Genomic DNA, 26,536 nt, shown 5'->3' with positions numbered 1-26,536 from the left:
ATGTGGTTATTTGAGTTACTTCCGCTGGCCTATCAGCTCCGAGAAGTCTGGCCATTTTCACCTGACCTCTGGTATCAAAAAGGCTTTTTCACCCAGAAAACTGCCCCTTACTGGATATTTTCTCTTTTTCAGTAAACAACTTGCTACGAAATAGTTATTTGCTGCAGATGATGTTGACAGTATCATAAACAGTTGAATATTGAGTCAATTTTATGTTCTACCTAAATAAACTGTCCAATCAGGGCATATTAGACAATATATACCCCCTTGATACCAGTTTATGAAATGTTCACTCCGTGCGTGCTTGCTGCAGGGGCTTTATTTACATTTTTTTAAACATCAAAAAAAATGAATCACCAAAATATGCAATCTGCCCAGAGATTCACAAGATTTAGCATATGTGAAGGATATTAAAGAGTTAGTATATCTGTAACAACTCTTAAATTGGCCAACATCAGTGCAAAATCATAATCGAGCACACCTCTATACATTACAAAGAAAGAGACAAAATGGCAAATCTTAGTTTTGTGCATGTAAGCACATTTAATTACCATGGGGAGCAGAAAGAGTAGGGAGAGTTTGACATAAGGGAGGAAAAGGGATTTTCAAGGAAACTGGTGCAACAGGGAAACATCCCTGCCACACACAGATTCGACAAGATCACATTACAACACGCTACATTTAGTCACAGATTCTTCCCAGCCCTACATGGTAATGTTGATAACACTTCACTTGTGGTTGTTGATATAAAGCACTCTAGGAAAATCAGAGGTTCGCCAGCTGCACCCTAGACAAAGATCTAAACCATATTGAGAATATTCTTTAATGAACTACCTCTGCAGGGGACAAAACGTAAAACACTTAAAAACAAGAGTTAGCAGTTCTCACAAAGAGTAAACAAGTTCTATGCAAAATAAAGAGTTCACAGTAAATCACTTCTTCCTTTTTCTCCTCCCCTTATCAAGCACCCCTCCTCCCAATTGATTGGCTAGGATGCAGCTACTTTTTTTTCCCTACAAAGCAACAGAAAAATAATGTGTACAATTAAACAACATCAAGGAGGATAGTCTATTTTTCCTATTAATCTTGTTTAACTGTGAACATTTTGTAACGGTGAATATGAACAGTGATGGTTTAGAGTCTACAGAGTCCAAAGTTTCCTGTAGCCTTCTAAATCTGACTAAGAACACAGTGTCTGAGTTTTCTCTAGTGCTTTTACAACCAAACCTCATAATCTAAACAGTGCCATCCAGGGTCTGTGCCAATGTGCTTGAGTTAGCCTGTTTGATGTGCAAGTCCCCTTCAATTTCTTGTTTGCCACACCTGCGGAAAATAAAAAATTATTAACTTAGCTGAGCTCTCACATAACACTCTTTTTTTTGTCTCCATACACAAGTGTTTATTGAAGTGGAATATATTCACTTCATTTTTAAAAATAACATGGAAGAATTTACATGTGACAATTCTGTTGTGTTTACAGAGCCCCGCATCATTTAACATCTAACAAGATGTGGCGTTTACTTCTTTCTACACCCCTTATAAGCTCAGTAACACAATAAAAGACAGAAACCTCTTTGTGACTTGCATTTGCTGCACAACTAGCAGTTGCGGCACCACTTTCGATCAGAGGGTATCGGCACAGGTTGCCTGATGAGAGGCAACCTGTCTCCAAAAATTTGTGGTGTGATTTTGACTGTGGTCACTCTCAGAGAGATGTATTATTTGTTATTTGTCACCAAAGCCTAATTTAAAAACATAGAAAGATTGCTAACATGTTGCAATCAGAGTCAGTCTGCACCGACTGGACTTAACTACTTGCCAGTTGGTGTATTCTGGTTATACTCTGATCTAAAAGCAAAGTTGCTGAGCGTCTATGTAAGTTTGCATTTAAATCCCCATCCAAGTTATTTCTGCATTTCTATTTCAAATTTATAAGGTTCGGGCTGAATATAGACAGTTAATGTCAATTTCTATGCATGTATAAAGGGATAGAGTTGCAAACATTTTCCATTTTCACCAATTTATCACAGTTAATATTGTATTATCACAGACAGATTGCACGTAATTGCCAGCTTGACCCTGTTCAACTGAAAACTGATCGCAGACTGACTCCATACTCACACACCAAAATTGCTTTGAAGACCGCAGCTGACTAACAAGTGGCTCAAACCTGGTCCTGGGTTTCAAACCAATCATTTCCAAGGTAACAAGGTCACAAGTTCATCACACATAATCTTTGGTTGCATCTCCAACCACTGTTTAGTGTCACTATTAGCATAAAAAAAGCATCAGACGTCCAGATTTTCTTCTTCTTTTTTTTTGAACCATCCCACACACACTCTTCCTCCTTGAACAATCTAAATACACGAACCCCAAGGATGTATTCTCGTGCCATCTCAAACTTCAACCTCACATCATCTACAATGCAACTCAACTTAATCAGAGAATCAGGTGTGTTATATTGTTAGTCCAATATGTAGATATAGGTAAAGTTCCCTTCTCTATAACACTACACCACCAAAACCTCTTTTCACTCTCATTTTTACTTTTCAGATCTAACAGACATCTATGCAAACTGACATCACTGTATGTGATTCATCAGATTTTGGACAGCTGCATTTGTCTGAAGGTTTTATTTAACTCTTTCCTGACTGGAACAAGAGAAAATGAGGTTTTTAAAGACGTAACAGCAATGAAAATGTAAATGTTTTACAAGTTGAAAGGCAGTGTTTCTCATAGCTTACCCAGAAACTGGTCCATTTCCTGTCCTTTCGTTTGACTGCTGGTCCAACTCTGAGAGCAACTTCAATATGTTCAGTGCAGCCTAAAAAAATAAGCAACAGTATGCGTTATCTGAGCTGTAACCTGAAAAGTATGAGTCTTGGAAGTCTTACTGTCTTGGAAGAAGCAACAAAAAGGAATGGGAGTGCATGAAGCAGCTGGCTTATACAGCCCCTATTTTGGAAACGGCTGGCCTAAAGCCTTTGTAATGTGTCATCATGACATTAACAGCAATCGTGTGCCTTTTGGTCACACTTGCACGACTCCACACAAGATTTATTCCAAATCCTCTTCATGGAAAGTTGCTGGGATAAAGTTAGGAATTATTAAACGTGTTTTTCTGTTAGTAGCAAGGGCTCGGGACTTGCACACTGAGAAAGAAACCCGTATTACCTTTGAAAGCTCCCTCTTCCACTCACGAAATAAATATTTAACAAATGATTATTATACATCAACAGCTGACTATACCCCCCATCACTGAAAATATATTTCCCTGATCACTATTGTGGCTCACTCACAAAGGGCGTCAATGAGTGTTAAATCTGTAGTTTCTGAAATAAATACTCACCATATCATGACAGGATTCTACATCTTTCCCAATCCCATGACTGATGAGCGGTGGCTGGGAGGAGCAGTTAATCAGTGACACAAACTCATTCTTATTGTTTTTGGGAAAATCCTTGTATTCCACCTGCAAGCAGATGATACATTTTAAATTATTTATACTAATTTGTACCATAAAAAACAATTTATACAATTCAAACTGAATAATTAAGCTCATGAAAGTCAAACCCATTGTTTACCTGTAGACCCTGCACAGATGCCAGATAGCCGAGCTGTTCCGAGGGCCTGGTTAGGGGGCCGTGGGGCAGTTGATTCATGTTATTTTTAGTCTTCAGGATAGTCTCTGCAGTCAGTGATGTCCCAGCATAAAGCAGCTCGTTGGCAATCATGGCAGTGATCGTGGTCTTGCCTGGGTTGGGTATACTTCGACTGTAGTCCTTGGCCTGGGATCCTTGGCAGGCCCCAACTGCTTGTGCCACCTCAGGCATCATGGGCAGGATCCCTGCAGGCAGCTGCTGGTGGCTCAGGTAAGGCAGGCGGAAGTCCTCCTCCTTGGAACCTTTTGAACAAAAGGCTCCAAGGTTAATGATTTTCTTCATGATTGTTAATAGTTTTTTATTTTCCCATCAAGTCTTACCCAGTGTCCCCTCCTCTACAGAACCAGGTTCGTAGAAGGTCACTTTGCGCCCATCACCTGGCTTTTTCACTGGGGTCTAAATATAACAACAATTTTACTATATAAATATAATATAAACATTGGCCACCTAACTTATTTATGAGACTTTCCTGAGAAGGTCTAAGCAGTACCTTTTCATCAGTTTTGAGTGCCGGTTTTGGGGGTTGAGGCTGAGGCACTTTATACCCCAAGAGCTCCAGCATTTTCTCTGCTGCGTTCCTCTTGGCCACCTTCTTGCTGGGTCCCATTCCCTCTGCAGACTGCCCACACACAGTAACCTGGACCAGAATAAACAGATGGAAAAGATGAACGAAATGAGAAATTAACAAGCGGAGACAGAGGAAAGCAGAGACAGATGTTGCATAAGTGCTGCTGCCAGCATGCCTCGGCTGCAGCTGACTCACCTGCATGACAAACTCCCTGCGCCGTGGCAGCCCTCTCTCTGTCACCATGCTATACTCCGGCTCCTTCTCCTTCTTGGCCTGCTGGATCTGAGCCAAGCGGCTGATGGGATTCATTCCCTGTCCATATTCTGGACTGGTCTGCAGCTGTTGGCACGACAGGTTAATGATTGCTTAAGGAAGCCGTTAGGTGTGTAATCACTATCCCAACTCTAGTATAAAACTTGCACTACCTTGATGATAGATTTGGTTTTCTTTTTGATGCGGGGCTGCGTCTTTTCTACACTGGGTATATGGGGTAGTCTCTTCAACTCTCCCAGCACAGCTGCTGCTGCTAGCTTCTTTGCAATCTTTTTACTTTTTCCCTCGCCCTCTCCTGTGAACTCGCCAACTGTAACACGCACTACAAAAGTCTTCATGTGTGGAGGGCCCTCTTCTTTTAAAACCTGAAAAGCAAAAGTGGAAACACCTGATGTAGGGGAGCATTTATTCTATTAAACTCAATAGATTATGGGCAGAAGGAACATGCAGTGGAGTACAAATTGGTGAATGACATAAATCCCCCCCTAAATGATAAATAAAATCCATTTAAACCTCAAAGCTGACAGGTAAGTTGCGTTTAAGTGCAATTTCAAAGACTTGACTGATTTCTGATTTGTTCAGGTTCTCCTCCTCGGGCTCTCCATTCACCTGTCAAAAAAGAGGACATGTTTTAAAAAAAAAACAAAACAAACAACAACGACAAAAAAAACCCAGAAGCAATAAATATCACAGATGCCGAGTGTGGGCTTCTTTCCTCACCACTGGCAACTGTTGCAGTATTGGCTCCTTCTGCAGTACTTTCAAGGCCTTGGCAGCAGCATCGTGTTTGGCTAACTGCCGCGTTCGTCCTTTCCCAAAAAACTGCTGGCCTCCAATAGAAAGCTCCACATGATATATCATTGGTCCCACAGGAGGAAATGGGTAGTAGTACCTGGATGACAATTGAAGTTAAATACAACCCATTTCCCCCCCATTTCCTCAAAAAAGAGAGAGAGACAATAAGATTTCTGCTCAGATTTCTAAATGATGCAAACTCACTGTTGCATAGAGCGCTGGTAAGGCCCTGGAGCCCGCACATTGTAGTTGAAGTTTGGTGGTCTCATCCCCGTATATGCGTCGATGGGTTTATAGAGAGGCTTTTTACCAAGTTTGATGCATAGTGCACTCAGCTCTGTAATATGCGTCATGCCATCTGCTTTGAGATAAACAAAAAAAACCAAAAATGAATTCACTGCTTCTATTTTACAAGGTGTTAGCAACAATTAGAAAAGAGAATACAATAAAACCAGTGGGAAGAGCGTACCTTGGTGCTTTCCTGTGCTGCGGGGTGTCCTCACAGTGGGTTTAGGGAGTGTAGTCTCAGCGAGGGCTGATGCAGCAGCGGAATGCTGAGCTTTCTTGATACTGGTCCCCTCTGCCTCCCAATGCTGATCTCCCAGCGTGAGCCTCACTGAGAAAATCTAAAATTGATTCTCCATCATTAGCACAAAGTTGCAGCAGAACAGGACAACCGTAATAATAAAATGATGTGAGCAACTCGTACCTTTGAGTGAGCTGGCCCTTGCTCACAAAGCAGCTTATATTCAGGTTGAATCTTGTTAAAACGGGCTAACTCATTCACCAAACACATAGGGGTCTTCTCTTTAGGGTTTGCCATGTTAGATACTGTTTATGGAAAAGAAAGATCCAAAATTCTCTTTATAACTATCTACAGGAACCATCATAAAGTCTCACAATCTCATACACATACTATCTGGCAAAAGCATTCCAGGTTCTAACAAATTTTTTAACAAAACATTGCAATAAAAGGGGTGTGAGATGCATAATGTGATCATAAAAACTAAACAATAAATCCCAAACTAATTAATTTAAATGCCATCACCGATAAGTAAGCTTTTTGACCAAACAAAATCAGAAAACCTACCTGTGGTGCTATTGTAGGGAGTGGCTGACCCTGCGGGGAGAGCGGAGCTCCTGATGGGCTGGCTGGCGCTCTCTGACGGTAGGGTGCCTGAGGCACAAGGGATGCTGTAGCTAGGCTGTGGCTGCAGGGGGGCAGAAGCAGCGGGCATGGGGCTAGCTGGACACTGAAACTGGAGCTGAGACATCCTCGCTGCTATAGCTAAGTTAACAGTAAGATGAGGTCAAGAATATAAATTTACAGTGGGGGAGGACTGCTGATTGAGGTGATCTGAATGTAGGGTCTACCTGGAAAAAGAGGACATAAGTTTTCAAATAATAAATAACTAGAATATAAGAAAATCTTCATTTTGAAAAAATAAAGCAGCATCAAAACCTTCACAAGAGCAGAAATCCTAGAAGTCAAAGATAAAAGGTGTCAATTGCAGGACTGTTAAACAAAGACTTAAACACCTGAACAATTTACTTACAAGTGCAACAAAAACAGATAAGGGAACCAAGAGTAGCACCGTCCAGCAGTCAATCAGCACTGCTGTACACTAAGCTTAAGTCAACCTAATATTATCAGCTACACTAAAAAAGTAAACAGCACTATGTGAATTTACTATTTATTTTTCTGCATTTTGAAGTTGCCAAAAACAAAATGTTCTTTCTAGCACATTCAATCAGTCAGGAATGCAATGAAGAAAGCCTGGCTTTTTTACAAAACAATTTTTCTTTTTATTCAAGATGTAGAAGAATGTGTTTTCTTTTGATTCAAACTAATGTTTCAATACAGTCCACAGATCTCAAATGTAATGGTAGTGCATTCCATAGTTTGAAGCTGCAACTTTGAAAGCACAGTCTCTCTTTTTTTTAGTCTGGCAATAGGTGTCGAGCAGAAAGACTTGAATTATCTGCACGTTATATAAGGACGAAAGAGTTCACGAATGTAAGCAGGCATTTGATAATGCACATCTCTGAAAGTGATCGCCAAGATTAAAAAAGCAGGATCGCACAAGACTATTAATACTTTCCCCATAAAGACATCATTTGAAAACTTTCCCTGTACCATTAATGACAAGTTTTGAATCTCTGTATATATCAATAAAGATGTGATCTTGGGGCCTTAAGAATAGTTTCGGTAGCTGCCCAGGTAGAGACCACCTGCACCGACTTCTGCCAAACACGCACAGTCATTTTGTTCCATAAGTACGCCTGAAATATGACACAAACTGCTCAGTTCAGAAGAGCTTCAATGGTTACTTCCAGTAATAACTAAAATGTAATCAGCAGCCATGCAGTGCTTTGTGGCATCATTAAAGTCATGAAGGATAGATATTTTTGGAACATTGTGAGGTGAAGAAAAAGAAATTTACAATCAAATATCATCTGCATAACAATATGAAACCCATTTAAGGTGGTTTAAGGGTATAAATACATTTCATTGTAAGTAACAGACATTTGACAGCATAGCATGAAAAAAAAAAATCACTCTGGTAGTTAAATACAAATTTTGTGTTCATTTGAGCACTACAGACAATTTGCCAATTTAAAGAAAAGCAGGACAGAAACAGTAATATGTGTTGGTCCCAGCACAGGTCACCCAGTTTGTCTATACTGGGGAGATAACTTTATCAATCAGCCTATAAGAACAGTGTTGTGCCCAAAACGGATTAACAGCCTTTGCCAAAAAGCGATTGGCTGTATTTAAACTGCTAAAAATAACTTGTTGGCCTATACTGTGTAAAACATATGTCAAATGTATCCCTCATGAATGATATCAAGTTATCTTGAGCCACAAACAACATTCCTATCACATGGTAGAATCAGTTTATGGCTATTATATATCCATTTTTAACAAGTTAAAAAGTTTCATTGACAAAACAAAAATGGCTTTTTAAGAGTAATCTGGCCAAGAGGACACCAGAAACTTCAAGAAATATAAAAATAGTTATTTAAAGGTATTTTAAATGGCCAAAAAGGACTGGAAACATGGGAAACAAAAACGCATGGAATCACTGGAAATCACTTTTTGTGCCAAAAAGTGATAATCTGCCAAGTGACCAAGGGAACACTGTAGCCATATAGTGCCTATAATAATACAGCACAGTAATGTTTATTAACAGCATTTTCGCTGCCTTGATCTCACAGTAAGGATGCTGCTGATAAAAACTCAAATCACTTTTTGTTCTCATTCAAACCACAGCTGGGAGGGTCCGTGCTGTCAAAGGGGCCCTGGGAGCCTTCACTAACTGTGATAGAGCAGAACCACCATTTACATGCAACGACTGTAACCTGCATCTCATGCTAAGCATGGTTAAATACAAAAATAATACTAATAATAACTAATTTGTTTAAGAAAAAATGTTTACTATTAGCTCGATTTACAACACGAAAAACTGAGGCTAGGTGGTTAGCTGATACAGCCGCTTGCAAACAACCACGATTACTAACTGGTAGGCTTTCTGGACCTGTATATTCGTCAATGATTTGACTAGCTGTGAGCAGCACAAGCTACTGGCAGATAATTCCTAATTAAAATCAGGCCGCCGGGTGGATGTACAAGCTTTACAGGGGAAACATGCTCGCTAACTAGCATATTCGCTACGAAAGGCAGGGGTGGACATGATAGGACAATCTTTGCAAAAAAACAAGACTCGTTGCTGAACAGGTGCTGAGAACAGCAAGACAACGCCCACAACTCACTGACAACAGCACTTGACATGTGTTTATTAAATTAATACATCAGAAAAAAGGGGAGGAAACATCTTGTGTTTAATTCAAAGCGAGTCTGGGAGCACCCGGTGTCACCGCTAGCTAGCTAACGCCGACAAAGTCTGAGCACAAAGTAAAGCTCACCTCGTCGCTCCTTCTGTGCGGTTTTTAGTTACTCCATATGACACGCTGATTTACGGTCGTTTGCTTTTGTTAATGGCCAGTTTGGAGAATCACAGTGCGTTATTTTGATATCGAAATGCGAGCGGTGAGGAGGTGGACATTGGGAAGACAGGGCAAACACTAAAGAGAATGGCACTATCTCGCTTCACTCTGCAGGAAGTGACATCGACTAGGAGGAAGTACTTCCACGATCTCAAATATTATCATTCAGGACCGAGAGGCTTGTGAAGCACAAAGGAGTAAAACAAACATGTTGAGGTCAATCACATTTAAAAAAAAACCAAAACAAACACCATCAACAAAAAGAGGACACAGTCTATTTGGGGTATTGACAAATTTATTTGCACCAATAAGCCAAAAATCACAGGTTTAGCAGAACTATTCATCCAAATGGTATAAAAAAAAATGAAATGCAGCACACAATTAACTGTTAGCTAATAAATATAAAATTGCTCATGATTCACTATAAAATATTACTTCTAGGGTCTACAAGCTAAACTCTGTGACTTGAGGATAAGAGCAGTGACTGAGCAGAGCGGTCTGTAAGTTCAACAGGTTACAGGTTGTGAGCCTGACAGATGTTCAGAGAGTCTCTTAACATCAGGTCACGCAGACGCCACAGTGCATCCACCATGGTGGTGTGGGCTCCTTTGCTCTTCAGCCAGTGAGCTGGCAGCCGACTCTCTTGTTCTTTGGTCAGGTGAGAATCTCGCCTTTGCGCTGTTAATGGAAACGCATATTTCTCCTTAAGTGTGATTATTCAAAAGGCAAATAATGTTCACTATTGCCTTTGAAAGCAAACAAAAACAAAGATATGCACACACTCAAACTGGTAAACATGCTGGGAAATGACAATTTGGGCTTAATGCAAAAATTAAGGCAACACAGTCAACATTTTAGAAATATATTCCTATCATGTAAGGCCAGCATCACATATGGGGGGAAAAAAGTATTGTGTAAGCTCCTGCTTGAATGCCTCAGAGCTAATTAGGCTGATTGGAAGGAGGTCAGCAACATGACTGGCTCTAAAATAAGCTCCCCATAGAGGTCAAATCTTTGAAAGGTGGAACAATTCATAATATCATCAATGTAAAATGTAAAAAAAAAAAAAAAGGATTTGTGGATTTCATCATCTACAGTGCATCAGAAGCTATCATTTAGCTATTTCCCCTAAATGTACCCATGAAAGGGTTGATACTGGTAGCATGTAATCATTTACAATTACTGATAAGCAGAAATATCACTTATCAGTAAATAGCACTGGAGAGTAGCTGATTTTTTTTTCTTGGTTGAAAGAACTTTATAAAAGTTATACTATAGTAAAAATATGAATAGGTTAAACATACAATACAAAATGAAAGCATTTGTATGAGAGTATTAACATATTAAAAGTGTGCCATTTAAGTGTGTTGGTCAATAAGACAGGAAAAAAAACTGCTCGGTTAATTAAATGTTGCCCATTTGAACCCATATGAAGGAAAGCTGGCAGCAATGTAGGACTGAGAGAAGTTACCATACTTATAATCACAACTCTTCTCATTAAGACATGACTGAGTCTGATAATTATAATTGAACTTTTAATTTAAATATTGTTTTTACTGCGTGTCTTTCCCCACTCTCTCTCCCCTCTTGATTTCATACATGTTGACCTCTAATCAGGAACCTAACCTAAGTTACCATGGCGCTCTACCCCGGTAGGAGGTGATCCACCTTCGTTGCACTGAAAACCCAGTGTCAACCCTCAAGTTTCTCAGACAAGCCGAAATCCTGCTTTGTATTACAGGAATCTGGTCCTCTCAGTTTTCCAACCTCTTACAGAGGGGTGTTATTATGTTGCTTTAATTTTTGTGACAATGACTTAGACATAATTTTAACATAAGAAAAAAAAAAAACTTCAGAGCAAAATGCAGTCTTTACAGTTGTTGCAATAACTCTTCAGAGCTTAAAAATACAAAAATGTTAAAAAAAAAAAAAAAAAAAAAAAGACAAAGCAACTGAAAAAAAAAAAAAGCAGTGATGGAGAGTTTTCTAGAAATAAAAGTAAAAACAAAGAACCTACCTTTGAGTGCTTGGTCCCACTTGCTAACAGTGCTGGAGTCTGAATTTAAGCCCTCTATGTACTTCAGGTAGGCCTCTGAGTGAAGCACTCTCTGAGTCTTTGGTGGTGGAGCCACAAACATGGGAGTGGTGGGCTGCAAATGTGAGGGTTGGCCTAACTGTCCTTGTCCAGGGTAGGGTGGAGGAGCATGCTGTCCTGGGCTAAACATCCCAGGCTAAGGTCACACAATGACAACATTTTGTTAGTATGTAGATGATACATAGAATGCATAATTTAAATTATCATTTTGATTATCATTATTTGCAAACAAAAAAAAAAAAAAAAAAATAGGCCTATATATACACTTGCTAGTAAAACTGAAGCAGGTGATGTCTGATTATGCAGGAAACAAAACAAAATCCATATTTTCTTGAACAGTTAAAAACACCAATATAAACTATATAGAAATATGAAATAACACCTATACAGCCAGGGTTTTTCTGCACTCAGGCTCACCTGCTGAATAAAGTTTCCTTGTGCAGGACTTCCCGCCATGCCATTCATACCAGTGCCCATCATCCCTGTTGTAAATGAAAATATTTAGCTTGTGTGCATTTTGTAACTGTGGTAAACTCTTGTTTTTGTTCATTTTATGTTAAGCTTTATAATGACTCATGGAAATGTTAGTTTTTTTAACTACCAGTTGAACGTTAGTGGTTTGGTATCAGTTTTGCATGCATTCCATGTGTGAATTTCATATATTTGTTTGTATATTTTAAGTGTGAAATGTGAGAGCACTTTAGAAGAGACTGCTTTGACTGCTCAGTGTGTAGATCAGGCTTTGCAGCCTGTGGACCAGGTAAACCCCCTCCAGCAGGAGAGACACGACTGGATGTGACTGAGCAGGTGCGGCTAGGACAGTGGCCCTTACCCTGATGAGGCATGCCAGGGTACCCGGGCATACCTTGCTGGAGATGGTGAGGAGGCAGGTGAGGACCCCCTGTAGGGTGAGGTGGCATTGGGGCCACACTCAGCAAACCCTCATGGGGGCCCTGCATTGGCATGTAAGGTGGACCGTAAGCTCCCATCATGCCTTTGGGAAAAGTGTGAGGAGAGGACAACATATCCATGCATAAGTGACATGCAGCTGACACCAAAATAACATGCACTACTACTGCACACAGTGGCCCCTTTCACACAAGTACCTTAAACCACAAGGGCTGTTAATTTAAAAGTTTTCGCATGTCTGCAGACTTTCTACCATTCATGCAACTACATTTTTTCCTCATTTGTGAGCTCCAAACGGCAAAGATGACCGTATGGGAGATAAAATTCCACCACTGTGTGAAATGTTGTTGTTAGCATGGGAATTCCTGAGATAAGATCACAGTGACCTTAGACCACTGAAATCTAGTCAGCTCATTCTTGCACTGATTACATTTCCAAAAAAAGAAATGTTGGCCTCCAGCCACACATGGTCATCGGCAAAGATAAATAGACACAGTTGATGGTTGATATTGAAGGTTTCGTGTGAAAGGGGCAGACAATACATATGGGTTTGAGAATGTTAGCAAAACAAGCATGAATGGGAAATGAAATATTAACAAAAGGCATTCATAGTTAAAAAAAATAATATTCATGCAATTCACGTCATGCAATATAAAATATGAAGGTTGATGACAAAACTACAAACAAATAGCAGCAAATAAAGAGGAAAAACTGCAATAACAACATCGTTTTGAGATAAACTTCTTTTCAAGTGTTAGAAAATTACAGGATTACTGTCTTTAATTCAGTCCAGCCTCATTTTTCCTGCTGTCAAACACTCGTGCTGTCTCTGAGAGGGGTTACCTGACACAGGTGTCATGGTCTGGTTTATCATTCCCATAGTGCTAGGCGAAGGTACCACCCCCATCAGTGCCCCTACAGGGGTACCTGCTCTTGGGGAAGCTTGCTTCTGAGGTGGCCTCTCACGCTCTTGCTGTTCCACTATTTTGGCTGCACGCTCTGAAACATCCAAAGATGTGATTTTATTTTTTTTTGGTTTTGCTAGCACAAGTTCAAATAGATTCATATTTGTATTCATTTAATTATTTTATCTGACCTTCATACTCTGCCTTCTTGGAAGCTTCGAGGTTCCTCCACTCGGTGCCTACCAGTCGACTCAGCTCCCCGAAGGAAAAGTCTGGGTGACGAGCTTTTATCACTGCTCTCATTTCACTGCTGAAGAGGATATAACCACTCATGTTGATCTTTCTCTTGGCCCCTTCCTTCTTTGACAAGCCTTTAACCTTAGGAGTGGTCTAAATGGAAAAGCAAAGACACAAGTTTATATATATAAAAAAAAACATCAACATTTTCAAACAAGGAACAGATGGTTTAAAAAAATTAGACCTGCGAGGGTGTGTATGGCATGACATCCATGTCGTTTGTAAGTGGGGTTTGCATCTGAGGCAAAGAAGGTGTCTCTGGAGCTTCCTCATCCTCATCCATGTCTTCCATGTCATCATCTGCATCCTCCATATCTGCCAGTTTAACCTCAAGCTCATCTATCTTCTTGTCCAAAATTGGTGATGCTTCCTTCTGTGGCACTATTAATTTTCTACATGGAATAAAATAAGCAGACATCATAGCACCTCAGTGCTAATCGTTAAATTTAAATCAGAATCATAGAGAGCATAAAAGATGGCTGTGGCTTCAGGTCTGAAAAGAGAAGCCCATGTGCCTCAAAGCTAACGTTCTACTCAATTCCCAGCAGGGGGCAACTTCACCAGTGCAGTTTCAGGTCATCCTGAGTAAAACATAAAGTCCATTATGATCGTTATTCGTGTCAGAAACGAGAATCAGCCAATGAGATCAGACCGCCCCTCACTCATCAGCTCCAGTTTTACAAGAACAGCTTTACTGAATGGGGCAAAATAGAGTAAGTTCAATCCCCACACAGTGCTCAGAGGTTTGGTTAGTTTTAAAGTTGATCCAAAAGGTTGGACTGTTTTCTAACTATAGGTGTAGTCAGTTAATTTCAATATCAAGCACAAAAAAAAGCTTATTGGCAACTTCCTGTTGGCTACATCCATCCTTTATACCATCTATGATCCTAATAAGTGCTCTGTTTAACCAACAGACCTGAAGTAGAAGATCTCATCCTCGACCACTTTGGAAGAGTACGAGAAGCGTTTCAGACCCTTGAACTTTTTCATCATCTTCTCACTCTCAATGTAACGGCTCTCGCACAGCAGTACATCGTCTTCTGAAAGCTCGGTGGGTCTGCATGACAGGTAGTCCTTAAAGGAAGACACTACACATTTGCCTGGAGAGCAGACAGGCAGAATAAAAGATTAGAAAAGACTGCTGATGAAAAACTTGTTCTGAGGTGACTCAAATGTTTAAAATTATAGCTTTAATGTTCATTTAAACATTAATACACGAAATGGCCTTCTGGGAAATGCACTTTTGTCTGTCTTATCTAAACCTATTTCTCAAGTCCATTTAACCAATTTGTTTTCTGCTAGAAAAACAAAATTATTTTTTTCTTTAGTGCACAATTCATTTAAATGCATTACACGAGGAGTAAATGAGCTGACTCAAGAAATCTTTGGTAAGTTTTCAAAATCATACCTATGACACAAGTCATGGGCAGCGTCTCCTCCAAATGACTCAGAAACACCTCCCTCTTGTAAAACATCTTCGTGGGCTCGTGCTCCGTTTCCTCAGGGTGAATGAAGATGGGTCCAAAGAAGAATGTAGTTCCATTCTGTAGCCACAGCTTCTCTATCCTATAGCCCAGCACAGGAAGTCATGTTACTAACAGCTAATAACTCCATCTTATCTAAACACCCCCAATCAACACATAAGGCCCTATTTCAAAAGGTGTCAATGTAGCATAATATATGTCAACCAACCTGGCAACCCTAGGTTTTGATAATCCATGAGACTGAATGTAAACACAGTCTCCCACTTTAAACCACATGTTTTTGTAGCATAACTGTTCATAGTACTGGCAGCCGGGCTCAGCTCCACTCATCTCCGTAGGGACATCCTCTCTCTCCTAAACAAACACAGACAGAGGATTCAGGTGTTTATTATATGGAAAACAATCAACAGGCTCCTTATCAGTGTGCTAATAGTTTATGAGTTCATGCTTTCAAATTAACGCCAACTGTTTCGTTTTTTTGGAGTAGTGAACATAGGGCGGGGCGGGTAAAGCTGGGCTGGCTTCCTCCGAGGACTAAGTTTTTATATCTATTATCCGTTATTATTATTATATATAATAATAACGGATTGCATTTATATAGTGCCTTTCGAGACCCTCAAAGCACTTAACAATTCCACTATTCATTCACTCTCACATTCACACAATGGTGGAGGGAAGCTACAGTTGTAGCCACAGCTGCCTTGGAGCAGACTGACAGAAGCAAGGCTGCCATATCGCTCCATCGGCCATCGGTGTCTTGCCCAAGGACACAACGACCAAGATAGACAGAGCTGGGGATCGAACCGGCAACCTTCTGGTTACAAGATGAGCTTCCCAACCCCCTGAACCACGGTCACCCTGATAAATATATCTATATAGATATATTTGAAATATATCTATATAGATATATCTATAGAGATATATCTCTATAGATATATATTCTTCTAAAAGCAACATTATATATGTTCAAAGCCTAGAATATACAATCTCACCTTACCTTCTCTACAAAGCCATTGACTGTATATGCCACCGGTTTTTCCTGGTCAGGCTTCACAAACATTGAGGCTACACGAACAACAGGAAGAGGCGCCTCCCGAGGGACTAATTTAAAGGAACTCTCCGGCATGGCCCAAATCTTGATCTTTTTGAAAAACTTGTTCCTGGCAGTGTAGCGGGATTCACACACATAAACGTCCTCAGGTCTGAAGCCCTCGGGTTGCATTCTGAAATAATCCTACAGAAAGATTCGTAATTAGACAATGGACTTTTGGCGGCTTAAATTAAACCATTTTCAATATGTGGTTCACTTTCTCACCTTCACAAAAATGACCACACATTTGCCCAAAACCTTACTGATGGACACTTTGTTGTAGTAGTCACTCTTGAAGACTTCTTTTTCCAGAAACTTGCGTGTGGCCAAGTGAAAGGTTTCACTGGGTCTGTAGAACCAGCAGCCATAGAGCCACTTCTCACCTGCATATATAAAACACAATCTATTTTTAGCAAAATATACTGACTAAATGGAAACAAAATCAAGATGTTGAATCAGCTAACTTGCAGAAACAGAAGTATTTAAAATCATGATGTAATTCTATAATTCTTCCTATAATTTTCAAGTTAGGCTACCTGCTTCATCCTCCCAAAGACGTTCTATACAGACAATGTGGGGCTGGAGGTTTGGTTCTGACGGCTCCACATAGACGAAGTCCCCCACGTGGTAGGTACTGTTTTCAAATCTGCAGTCTTGACTGTACACATGCTCTGGCTTTGACTGCCACGCCTCTCCCGCCAGGTCCTCGGGCTTCTCGTCTTCTTATGGTGAGAAACATGTCATGATTCAATGCCACAACCACATTTAATATTCTTCACACCTCCTGCATGTCTTCTATAAGTTTACACACCTTGGTTTTCATCCTCATCCTTCTTTTGTTTGTCCTCTTCAATCTCTTTGGGAATTTTCTCCCTCTTTTCCTGGTCTACGTCACTGTGGAGGTGTTTTAACGTGTAGTTGAGTGCAACGGACAGTAAAATCTCGCCATTCTTGCACAGCTCATCCCTGATTTTGATGAAAAACTGTTGTAGCTCCACTGCATCCTCAAATATCTCAGAGTCAGTCCTGTCAACATGAAAAACATTCATCATAAGAAAACACTGGCACACATTTGAGTTGTATCACCTAGTGTAGCAAAGCAAGTAAAAACAGGACTCATTTATTAGGAAGAGCCACATATTTAACAATAAACATTGATTTGCTTACAATAAAATTGATTACATTTAATGCATATACATTTTTTTTATTTCTCCTGAAGAGCAGCACACAAACAAAATGTTTGATCTTTACAAAATGGAAAATATAACAAAGGCAATGTTTCAAGGTAAAAATGTTCTAACCACTTAGCATTGTCAGACATTTATTTATGTTGTGAACACCCATTTTCATTTGCCATTTCTCTGGTTTTTGAAGCCTTGGTGAACCGCTCAAAGCAAATGCACTTTACTTTAATGGATAAACAATTAAAGAAAAAAAAAAAATACACCAAGCTCATAATAATTTCCCATACCTGTGTAACCTTCTTGCCTTCTCTAGCACTTCAAACGTGTGTTCCTGGAAGACATCGAGTCTCCTGTAGCGACCGCGCTCCACATTCATTCTGATGACATCAAAATTAAGCGGCGGCTTTTCAGGGGCAGCTGGATCAACAGCAGGAATCTCAGCCAGTGAGTCACTATAGCAGCGACCCTCTTCATCCTGGTGACCCATCACGGATACAAACAGGTTCCTGATCAGTTCTCGCACCAGAAGACCCACAGCTGGAGGGCCAAACTCCTCCCCTCCCTCTTGCTGTTTCCGTGTCTCCAACAACACTCGGTGCAACACTAAAGCATCCCGATAAATCAGAGACTCAGGCTCGTTGTATATGCAGGCATTATTGAACATCAAAGCAAAGTCCTCCACCAGGGCGTCGACATCTTGGTAACGGCCTGCAGCCATGTGGCTTCGCACACGTTCCATGTCGATTGGTCTCTTGATTGTAGCGTAGTAGTCAGGCAACTCGGCACGAGAGGGTAGACGGAGGAAGATTGTGCTTAGGCGCCGACCTCGGCGGTCAGTGAAGTTTCGCACAGCATCATACAGCTCATTTAACCTCTGCTGAAGAGGGGTGAGGTATTTGGACTTCTTTGGAGAAACACCACTCTTTCCTTATCATAAAAAATGTATGTTAGTTTTAAAAAGCTTTTAAAAGAAGAAAAAAAATGTGAAACAGAAGCTAAAAAGAGCCAGAAAACAAAAGAGCAATACAGCTCAAACTGTCCGAAATACTTAAAAATGCCTTTCTTGTTCTTTTTTTTTAAGTTGATTTTTGAACATTTTTGCGCTATTAGATAGTCACAGCAGATACAGACAAGATGCAGGAGAATAATATGCAGCTACAGTCCGACTGGCTGGGAAATGAAACAACTCGTTACTAATGGCATTTGTTCACATACTGTGCAAGTCCAACCACTAAGCCATGTAACTTTCCAGCCAGCCCTGATTTCCACAGCTGCTGTTTTAAGCGAGACAGGCAGCGCTTTGGCTGATAATAATTTAAGAGGAACAACTATATAGTAGGTTTAGTAGGTTACACCCCCCCCCCCCAAAAAAAGTGCAAAGAAGTAGTTCAACAAATTAATTAATTTTTGAAAATTAAAGACTAACCAATTAGTGAAAAACGGGTCAAGGACACACAGACCTCAGTGTTATTACATGGTAATATTTTACAAGTGCAGAAGTATTTTCAACCAACATGCACAAGCATTCCCACTTACTTAGTTTCAGTTTGGGAGATCCCACATCCTCCTCCTCAGGTGGAGGACCCATCTCCTTGCGCTTATCTTTCAGTATCTTTTCCAAAATGTCAGCATCATTATATACCTACATAAACCAGAAATTGGGGAGTCAGAAGACTTAAAATCGTTATAAATTTGACTATAAGAAAAATTTAAGTTTTATCACAGAAGGAGTCAAAGTCCCAACCTGAGATCCCTCTTCGTTGTAATGCCGGGCATTGCGGAACATTAGCTTCATGTCTTCCATCAGAGCTTCCTCTGTGGCATAGCGCTCATTGCGAATGTTATGTTCAATTGTTTTCAGGTCCATCGGTTCAAGGATGACGTTATAGTAGTCAGGGTAATCCTTCTTGGATGGTTTAACCATAAAGAGATCACACAGACGTCGATTTGTGCCTGCCTCCCTGGCCTCGGTCACGGCAGCATAAAAGGCTTTCATTCGGTTCTTTTTCACATTTTTTTTGTGGCTGGACAAAAATTAAAAATAGATAAAAGTATGACAACACTGAGACATTGAGAAAACATAAACAAATTATAAACAACGTTTGCAATTTTAATACTTTATATTTCAAAAGCATTAGTATCAATAGAAATAATAATACCTTTTTCTCTTAACGCTCCCTGCATCAGAAGACAGAATGCTGTCCCCATCTTCGTCATCTCTCCTTAGAAGTTCCCTCTTTTTTGCCTACACAGAACAGGCAGATGGGTACATTGCCTTGCCTATTATTATCCATTATCTACAGTCTGCTTCAAATATTGTGCTTTTATAATGTGCTCTTTGACTTTTAAATGTACAGGTAAAACTGTTTTAAGCACAACCTGACAGAATGATTGACAAGGTGCTACCTGCATGATCTGCTGAAGCCTGAAAGCCCGTTTATAGATGCTTGAGTTAGGCATGTTGTAGCGCTTTGCATTCTCAAACATCAGATTGAGGTCAGCCTCAATTTGTTCCACGCTTTCATACTCGCCATTCTTCATCTTTGCCCTAAGAAGGAGAAAGAAAAAACTTTTTTTAAACTCCCCCCAGGAATGTAATTTGGTGGGAAAAGGGTTCATTTTTAAATACCATATGGTATGAATATCTGGTTCTTGCCTGATTTGCTGGAGAGAAGTGGGTTGTTTTATCTGCTGATAATAGTCAGGGTATTCCCTGCGAGAGGGCAGCTGCTGAAAGGGTTCAGAGAACATCTGGCCCTGGTTATTTCTGGCACCCCTCACAGCTTCGTACAGTTGGAAGATTGGGTTGCTCATCTCCATACTTGAACTCTGACTCTCAGCTTCTGACTCTCCCTCATCATAGCATACAGAACCTGCAAACATCGACAACACAAAGTGTTACTTTTTTCTGCACAGCCACAAAGTAAATTTGTCTGCTACATGAATTGATAAGAATTACCTGAGAGCACAGGATCGTCCTCACTCTCAGAGCCATACTGTAGAGCTACGCTGACACCAGAAATTCGATCTCCCTGACCAGACCTGCGATTTCTAAATAGTAACACAAGATACACAATTCACCATATATATCTTAAAGGTATGAGATTTTTCTGTTGGTATAACAAGCATATTTAATTTGACACAAAGACAACGCTAAGAGCAATGTTATACTGTTGTTTAATACCTGATACGAAGACTAGATTTAGTAGGTTCTGCGTGCTCAAGCTCTGTCTTACGTTGGATGAAGACTTTCTTTATGGTGTTGGCGTCCTATAGAATAAAAGAGCAATTGTTAATATTCAGAGTATTAAAACTCATAAAGAAGAAAACTGAGAAAAGGACTTTTACCTTAAAAACCTGAGATCCTGGCTCATTGTAAGTTTTAGCATTTTTGGTCATCAGTTCAACATCCTTGGCCATAGCATTGACATTTTTATAGTATCCAATCTATGCAAATTAAATTACATTTTGATGGTTAGAAATGCAACACACTGAAGCTGTAAAATTAACAAATGGTTAAAGGTCAGGAAGCAAAATGACTACCTGTATTCTTTGAGCGATTGTTCTCAGATCTATCGGCTCCTTTATAATGGCATAGTAGTCTGGGTAATGCTAAAAAAGAAAGAACAATTCTATAACGGACTGGAGTTGGTACACAAAACCACAAACACAGGAAAACAACTGGACTTTACACTCCTAAAGTGGCTTGAATAAAAAAAACCTATATGTAAGAAAATCGCAAAGTGAAGCTTTGTTCAACCTGTCTTATATTATTATGCTTTGTGTGAAGAACAGTTAATCAATTTCAAGTGCAACTTACCACTTTGGAAGGCAATTTCTGGAACAGTTCACTGACCAGACGCCCTGAGGGATCAGCATGTGAGACTATAGCCTCCAAAAGTTGCTCCAGCACTTCCTTCAAACTTCCAGCTGAAGTCTAAAAGACAAATATGTATAAATAAGTTCTGACCCCACACAGTGGTGCTATTTCTTCATAATACAAAGGCAATATCCTGAAACAGATTTTAATATTTTTAAATTCAATAAAGAAATATGAACCCTTTCTTATTATTGAGCTAATAATAATTGACAAAACAAATTTCCCACGTGTGGGACTAATAAAGGTTATCTTATCTTATCTTATCTTATCTTAATAACTGGCAATCATACACACAGGGCAACTCAGTCTTACATGTAATGAGGACTTACCTCCTCTTCAGTTGCCATTCCTGGGTTATCCATATCATCACCATCTTCATCATCCTCATCTCTGTCTCCAGGTTGCACAAACTCATTCCTTGTTTGAAAATACACTTCCCAAAGCTTGCATGCAGCTTGATACTCCTCACTGTCCCTCTGAATCATTAAACATGAGGCAAAATAAACAATCACATAAGGTTTACATTAGGAGATGCATACCTAAGTAAAAGCTTATATAATGAAGCTGAAGTAATAGTGTATTTATTATAACCTTAGAGGCTACCTGTAGGAAAAAAGAAAGCACTGTCGTTCTCCAAAACCTACCTTGTAGAATGATCTGGCATTGTTGAACAGGAGCTGAAAATCTGCAGTAAGCTGCTCAACATCATTATAATCCTCAGACTTCAGTTTATACTGAATCTTCGTCATATCAATTGGCTGGGACACCACTTCATAATAATCAGGCTGATTCCTGAAAAAGAAAAAAAACAGGCTAATTGAAACACTTTCACATTATCCAACATTATTGAGTATGTTCAATAAACATTATTCATTCATTTTACAAAAGTGTGAAAACATTTCTTTTTTTTCCTGCATATTTGTCACATTAACACATTTCACATCAATTTAATTTTAAAAATAGGCATAATAACATAAAATAAATATATAATAATCAGAGTAAATACAAAATTCAGTTTTTACATGAAAATGTCATTTATTAGGGGAAAAAACTGTCCAAACCCATCTCTGGCCCTGTGTGTGAATCAAGAAATTATGGGGAGAAATTTGGCTCAAAAGGGTTGCAAATGCCAATCAAATAATCCACAAGCATAACTAATTCTTGCAAATGTGCACAACGAGTACAATGATCAGTATTTATTCAGGTTTGAATGTATGAATGTGTATAATTGTTTTACATGTGGTCAGAGTGCTTTGTATTTGTGTGTGGATTAAAACACATGTTTGTGAGTCCTCAAACGTTACACACAAATCATTGTACACATTTGTAAATCTTAGTTTATGCTTGTGGATCATATTTTAGGCACTTTTGAGGTAAATTTCTCTCCATAAGTAGTCAATCAAACTGAACCAAATTGAGTAGGAAAAGATGTCAAAAACCAACATTTCATGCCACAAACTAAACAAACAGATGAAAAACAAAGTCATTGACATCTATCAGTCTGAAAAGAGTTACAAAAGCATTTCTAAGGTTTTGATAATCTAGCAAACAACAGTGAGAGTCATTATCCACAAATGGCAGAAACTTGGAAGAGCATTGAACCTTCCCCGGAGTTGCTGACCTACCAATATTACTTAGAGAAACAACTCGTCCAGGAAGTCACAAGTTCATGATGACTTCATGATTCAACAATAAAAAAGAGACTACAAAAATGGGAGAATTCCAAGCTGGAAACCATTGCTGTATAAAAAGAACATAAAGGCTCACATTTACCAAAAAACATCTTGACAATCCCCGAGACGTTTGGGAACACTTGATTGCGTTTCCCACAGCTTGCAGCTAACCGTTGCTGCCAAGGGTGGCACAACCAGGTTTTAATTTTTTTTTTTTACAATATTAAAAGTTTAATTCGTGTTTTAACAAAGGGTGACCAGTTATTTTTTTCTAACCTTCTTCCCCATAATAAATGAAATCTTCATTTTTTTATTTACTCAGGCTTTCTTTACCTAATATTAAATATCAAACAATGTAATTGTGACAGATATTTAAAAAGAATAAAACAACAAAGGGGTAAATACTTTTTTCATAGCAACGTCCATTATTCCATATATTCAGTACACATTTTGTGTGTTTGTCTTTTGCAGCTTCTAAACATTACTATGTAGGGAAGCTTTAGCTTTTCTGCAAAGATTACCTTAACTCCTCTTCAGTATTGTAATATCAAACAGATACAGTACCTCCTCTTTGGCACCCTTTGGAAGACTTCACTAAGCTGCCTCCCTTGATCATCCTTGTAGTCTCTGATAGTGTTGAACAATTCATGGCATACAGCAATCTAAGAGGGGGTGGGAAAGCATTTAAAACTCCAATATACTTTTACTATGGTTTCAAAGGCACGTACAGATCACATCGGCCTTGCTAAAGTCAGGTCATGTAAAATATACACACACACACACACACACACACACACACACACACACACACACACACACACACACACACACACACACACAGGCGCATTTACCGTATCCACAGGAGGGACATTGGAGACTCTTTTTCTTTTTCTGCCACTTCCAGGAGTAGAGGAAGAGACATCATCGAGGTCTCCCCCTCCGCTCACACTGCTGGAGGGAGAAGTAGCTCGTCTCCGCTTGGAGCTCGCTGACATCGCTGGCTGGTTAAACAACAGGCTAGCCCACGGCTACAAAAACAGAGAAAGAAATAATAACGCCACTGTAAATTTATTTTCAATCAACTTAGTATAAAGAGGACAGTCGGTTTTTTATTCATTTATAAAGTCTAAAATGGAAAGTAGTACTTAATCAGATAACGTTAGCGTCGCTTGGATGTATGAAACAAAGCAAACAAACGAGCGGCAGTTAGCATGCTACTGCAACACGAGTAAATTAAAAACGATAAAGTTCTCCCCCAATAAAATACGCGCAAGCTGGGGGAAAATAACAAATAATTTAAATTTCAAAAACAAGTCTTACCAAAATCTCAGAAAAGTTAGCCGTAATTCCCTGAGCAAAAATGTTTAGCGGCTAACCGGCTAGCCAGTGTTGTTTGAAAACTCCTGCCCGGATGTTGAGGTTGTGTTTGGAAGGCAGAGGCAAAAGTGCCAACCGATGCAGTGCTGACCCCTAGAGTCCAGCTGTAATACTGCACCGTGTACTATATTCAACGAACATTTTTACACGAATATGATTCATTGATTGACTGATTTCTAGTTCACGCCGATTTAAATCACAAGCCATACATTTATATGAATCAACACTGAAATACTAAAAGAAATTTCATATGGATCAAGTGGTTTTTCATAGTGGAGCTTCTGGAAGCATTACATAACAAGAAGCACATTCATGGGAAACAAATAACATTTAAAACAATCACAGAATTTATATTAAAAAAAATTGAATAAGAAATCACAATTGACCCAGGTGGGGGGTACACCCAGGACAGGTCACCAGTCTTTCACGGAGACAGACAACCATTTACACTTAGAATCATAAATTAACCTAACTCATGTCTTTGGACCGTGGGAGAAAGCCAGAGTACCCAGAAGCAACCCATGCAAACAGGCCCCAGCCAGTTAGGGATTCGAACTCAGTACTTTCTTGGTGTCAGGCAACAATGGTATCCACACCACTTCTTTGTGTTTTGACCTAAAGATTTGGTCAGGTTGAACCTTTTTCATGACTTTTTTTTTGGGGGGGGGGGGGGGGGTGTCAGAGACTGCAAACCCACCCAGTTGTGTTTCATCACAAACTTGGCAACCAAAAAAATTAAAGAAGATTAAAGAAATGCACAGAAATAAAACCAGGCAATGTGGTGATTTATGTGGAGAGGACACCTCCACTCCAATCAAAGTCACCTGAATCACCAGAGTACAAACATCATAACATGGAGTGGTAATGAGAACTAATATCTCAGAAGTCCCAAGCCCAAGAACCAGTGGACACAATGCATTCTGAGCTAGAACCATTGAGCAGAGTCTTCACCCTGTATGTTGTCCCTGTATTTTAACAAACATATGACATCAACTACAGAGGGATCAAGTTGATGAGCCATACTGTGGAGACAGAAGGGAAAGAGTTGTTAAAGCTAGGTTAGGAAGAGAGGTGATGATCAGCATGCATATATATATATATATATATATATATATATATATATATATATATATATATATATATATATATATATATATATATATATATACATATATGCTTGCTTATATGCTTCATGCTAAGAAAGAGCAATCCAATGTTTGCTTTGAGAGTGTTGATACAGAAGAATAGAGAACGTCAGAACGTCAGAGGAGAGTCTTGATAGGTGGAGGTATCCTCTGGTGAGAAGAAGAATGAAAATCCATAGAAGAAAAACAGAAAATGTGTGTGAATAAGAAGGAGACAGGCTTAACAGTAAAGCTGTAAAAAGCAGATGTAGCGAAGGTAGATCATTTAAATACATGGGGAGAATGATCCAAAGCAAAGGGCAGTCCACAAGAGAGGTGAAGAAGAGAGTGCAAGTAGGTTGGAGTAGGTGAAGACAAGTCTCAGGGGTGATCTGTGACTGAAGGATAGCAACAAGAGTGAAAAGAAAGGTTTATATGTTTGATTGCAAAACCTGCTATGATGTTTGGTTTGGAGATGGTGGGATGTGAAAGAGCTAAAGATGCTAAGATTTTCATTAGGAGTGACCAGAGTGGACAAGCTTAAATATGAGAACACCAGAGGGACAGCTCGGGTTCAGACAAAGTTAGGGAGGGAAGGCTGAGATGTTTGGACATGTGCAGGGAAGGGAGAATGGATTTATGGGGTAAAGGATGTTGAAGATGGAGCTGCCAGATTCATGGATGTAGTGAAGGAGGACATGAAGAGGGCTGGTGTGACAGAGGAGGATGCGGGGGATACAGTGAGATGGAGTCAGATAATCTGCTGTGGTGAAGAGCTGAAAGAAGAAGCGTAACATATGACAAATCACATCTATGGTTACTGTATCCACAAGAAACTGAAAAAAAAAACTGTACAAAAGTATAATGTAGTAGTTTGTTGTGAAAATTATAAATGGGAGTTAAAGAAGAGTTTTTTTCATTATGGTAATTATGATTACTATAAGAAGTTGTGGTAATGGCATATTACTTGTACTTCAGCATCACTTTGTTTGAAAAGCACATTTAAACAAGTGCTTAAGACAAAAGAAAGGAAATAAAAAACACATAAAGGAACGGCACTCAGTGATGGTTTTTATAGTATTGGAGTAAGTGTTCAGACACTAGAGCTTTTTATGAGAGAGAATTTCACTTAGCTTTTCTGTGTTATTAAGGACATTTGTATTATAATGTATTGTGCTTGGATTTACAATGTTGGCTATGCAGTACGCCCAA

General features: G+C 39.5%; 2 protein-coding genes across 12 annotated transcripts; both read right to left on the bottom strand.

The window, feature by feature from the left end:
- Window positions 1-519: 519 nt before the first annotated feature.
- Window positions 520-9,436, bottom strand: stau1 (staufen double-stranded RNA binding protein 1). 4 transcript variants are annotated; one of them, XM_026167478.2, is made up of 15 exons: window positions 9,226-9,436; window positions 6,389-6,672; window positions 6,008-6,129; window positions 5,768-5,924; window positions 5,503-5,659; window positions 5,224-5,395; window positions 5,017-5,112; window positions 4,656-4,868; window positions 4,426-4,569; window positions 4,153-4,299; window positions 3,983-4,058; window positions 3,585-3,904; window positions 3,350-3,472; window positions 2,745-2,824; window positions 520-1,323 (listed from the first exon to the last, which is right to left on the bottom strand). In XM_026167478.2, the coding sequence occupies exons 2-15, from the start codon at window positions 6,570-6,572 to the stop codon at window positions 1,236-1,238; spliced, it is 2,079 nt and encodes a 692-aa protein (XP_026023263.1). In that variant the 5' UTR covers window positions 6,573-6,672; window positions 9,226-9,436; the 3' UTR covers window positions 520-1,235. The 4 variants fall into 4 exon arrangements, with proteins under 4 accessions (XP_026023263.1, XP_026023264.1, XP_080157863.1 ...); XM_026167479.2 differs by having other exon boundaries at window positions 5,503-5,656; XM_080301737.1 differs by having other exon boundaries at window positions 5,503-5,656; window positions 6,389-6,668; window positions 9,226-9,428.
- A 147-nt stretch (window positions 9,437-9,583) lies between these two features.
- LOC113022264 (protein polybromo-1-like) lies at window positions 9,584-24,279 on the bottom strand. 8 transcript variants are annotated; one of them, XM_026167473.2, is made up of 30 exons: window positions 24,144-24,279; window positions 23,675-23,851; window positions 23,388-23,485; window positions 21,795-21,942; window positions 21,480-21,626; window positions 21,091-21,207; window positions 20,814-20,882; window positions 20,619-20,717; window positions 20,455-20,540; window positions 20,230-20,321; window positions 19,927-20,143; window positions 19,677-19,818; window positions 19,430-19,515; window positions 19,015-19,294; window positions 18,807-18,912; window positions 17,558-18,197; window positions 16,898-17,112; window positions 16,623-16,808; window positions 16,312-16,469; window positions 15,994-16,230; window positions 15,205-15,350; window positions 14,921-15,078; window positions 14,429-14,612; window positions 13,697-13,904; window positions 13,407-13,605; window positions 13,154-13,309; window positions 12,234-12,395; window positions 11,819-11,883; window positions 11,324-11,537; window positions 9,584-9,984 (listed from the first exon to the last, which is right to left on the bottom strand). In XM_026167473.2, the coding sequence occupies exons 2-30, from the start codon at window positions 23,816-23,818 to the stop codon at window positions 9,821-9,823; spliced, it is 4,923 nt and encodes a 1,640-aa protein (XP_026023258.1). In that variant the 5' UTR covers window positions 23,819-23,851; window positions 24,144-24,279; the 3' UTR covers window positions 9,584-9,820. The 8 variants fall into 8 exon arrangements, with proteins under 8 accessions (XP_026023258.1, XP_080157853.1, XP_026023260.1 ...); XM_080301727.1 differs by having other exon boundaries at window positions 12,267-12,395; XM_026167475.2 differs by having other exon boundaries at window positions 13,238-13,309.
- Between the last annotated feature and the right edge of the window lie 2,257 nt (window positions 24,280-26,536).

The sequence above is a fragment of the Astatotilapia calliptera genome, chromosome 5 (assembly GCF_964374335.1).
Source record: "Astatotilapia calliptera chromosome 5, fAstCal68.1, whole genome shotgun sequence".
Taxonomy (NCBI): Eukaryota; Metazoa; Chordata; class Actinopteri; order Cichliformes; family Cichlidae; genus Astatotilapia; species Astatotilapia calliptera.
Note: the sequence above shows the minus strand (reverse complement) of the source record. Positions and strands in the feature narration are given on the sequence as shown.

Coding starts and splice junctions, on each gene's coding strand:
- stau1 (XM_026167478.2), bottom strand. CDS start 6,572: ATGTCTCAGCTCCAGTTTCAGTGTCCAGCTAGCCCCATGCCCGCTGCT. Junction 3,905..3,982: donor TGTAGAGGAGGGGACACTGG/GTAAGACTTGAT, acceptor TTTGTTCAAAAG/GTTCCAAGGAGGAGGACTTC. Junction 1,324..2,744: donor GGAAATGGACCAGTTTCTGG/GTAAGCTATGAG, acceptor TATTTTCCGCAG/GTGTGGCAAACAAGAAATTG.
- LOC113022264 (XM_026167473.2), bottom strand. CDS start 23,818: ATGTCAGCGAGCTCCAAGCGGAGACGAGCTACTTCTCCCTCCAGCAGT. Junction 21,208..21,479: donor GAATGGCAACTGAAGAGGAG/GTAAGTCCTCAT, acceptor TTTGTCTTTTAG/ACTTCAGCTGGAAGTTTGAA. Junction 20,322..20,454: donor AAATCTAGTCTTCGTATCAG/GTATTAAACAAC, acceptor GTTACTATTTAG/AAATCGCAGGTCTGGTCAGG.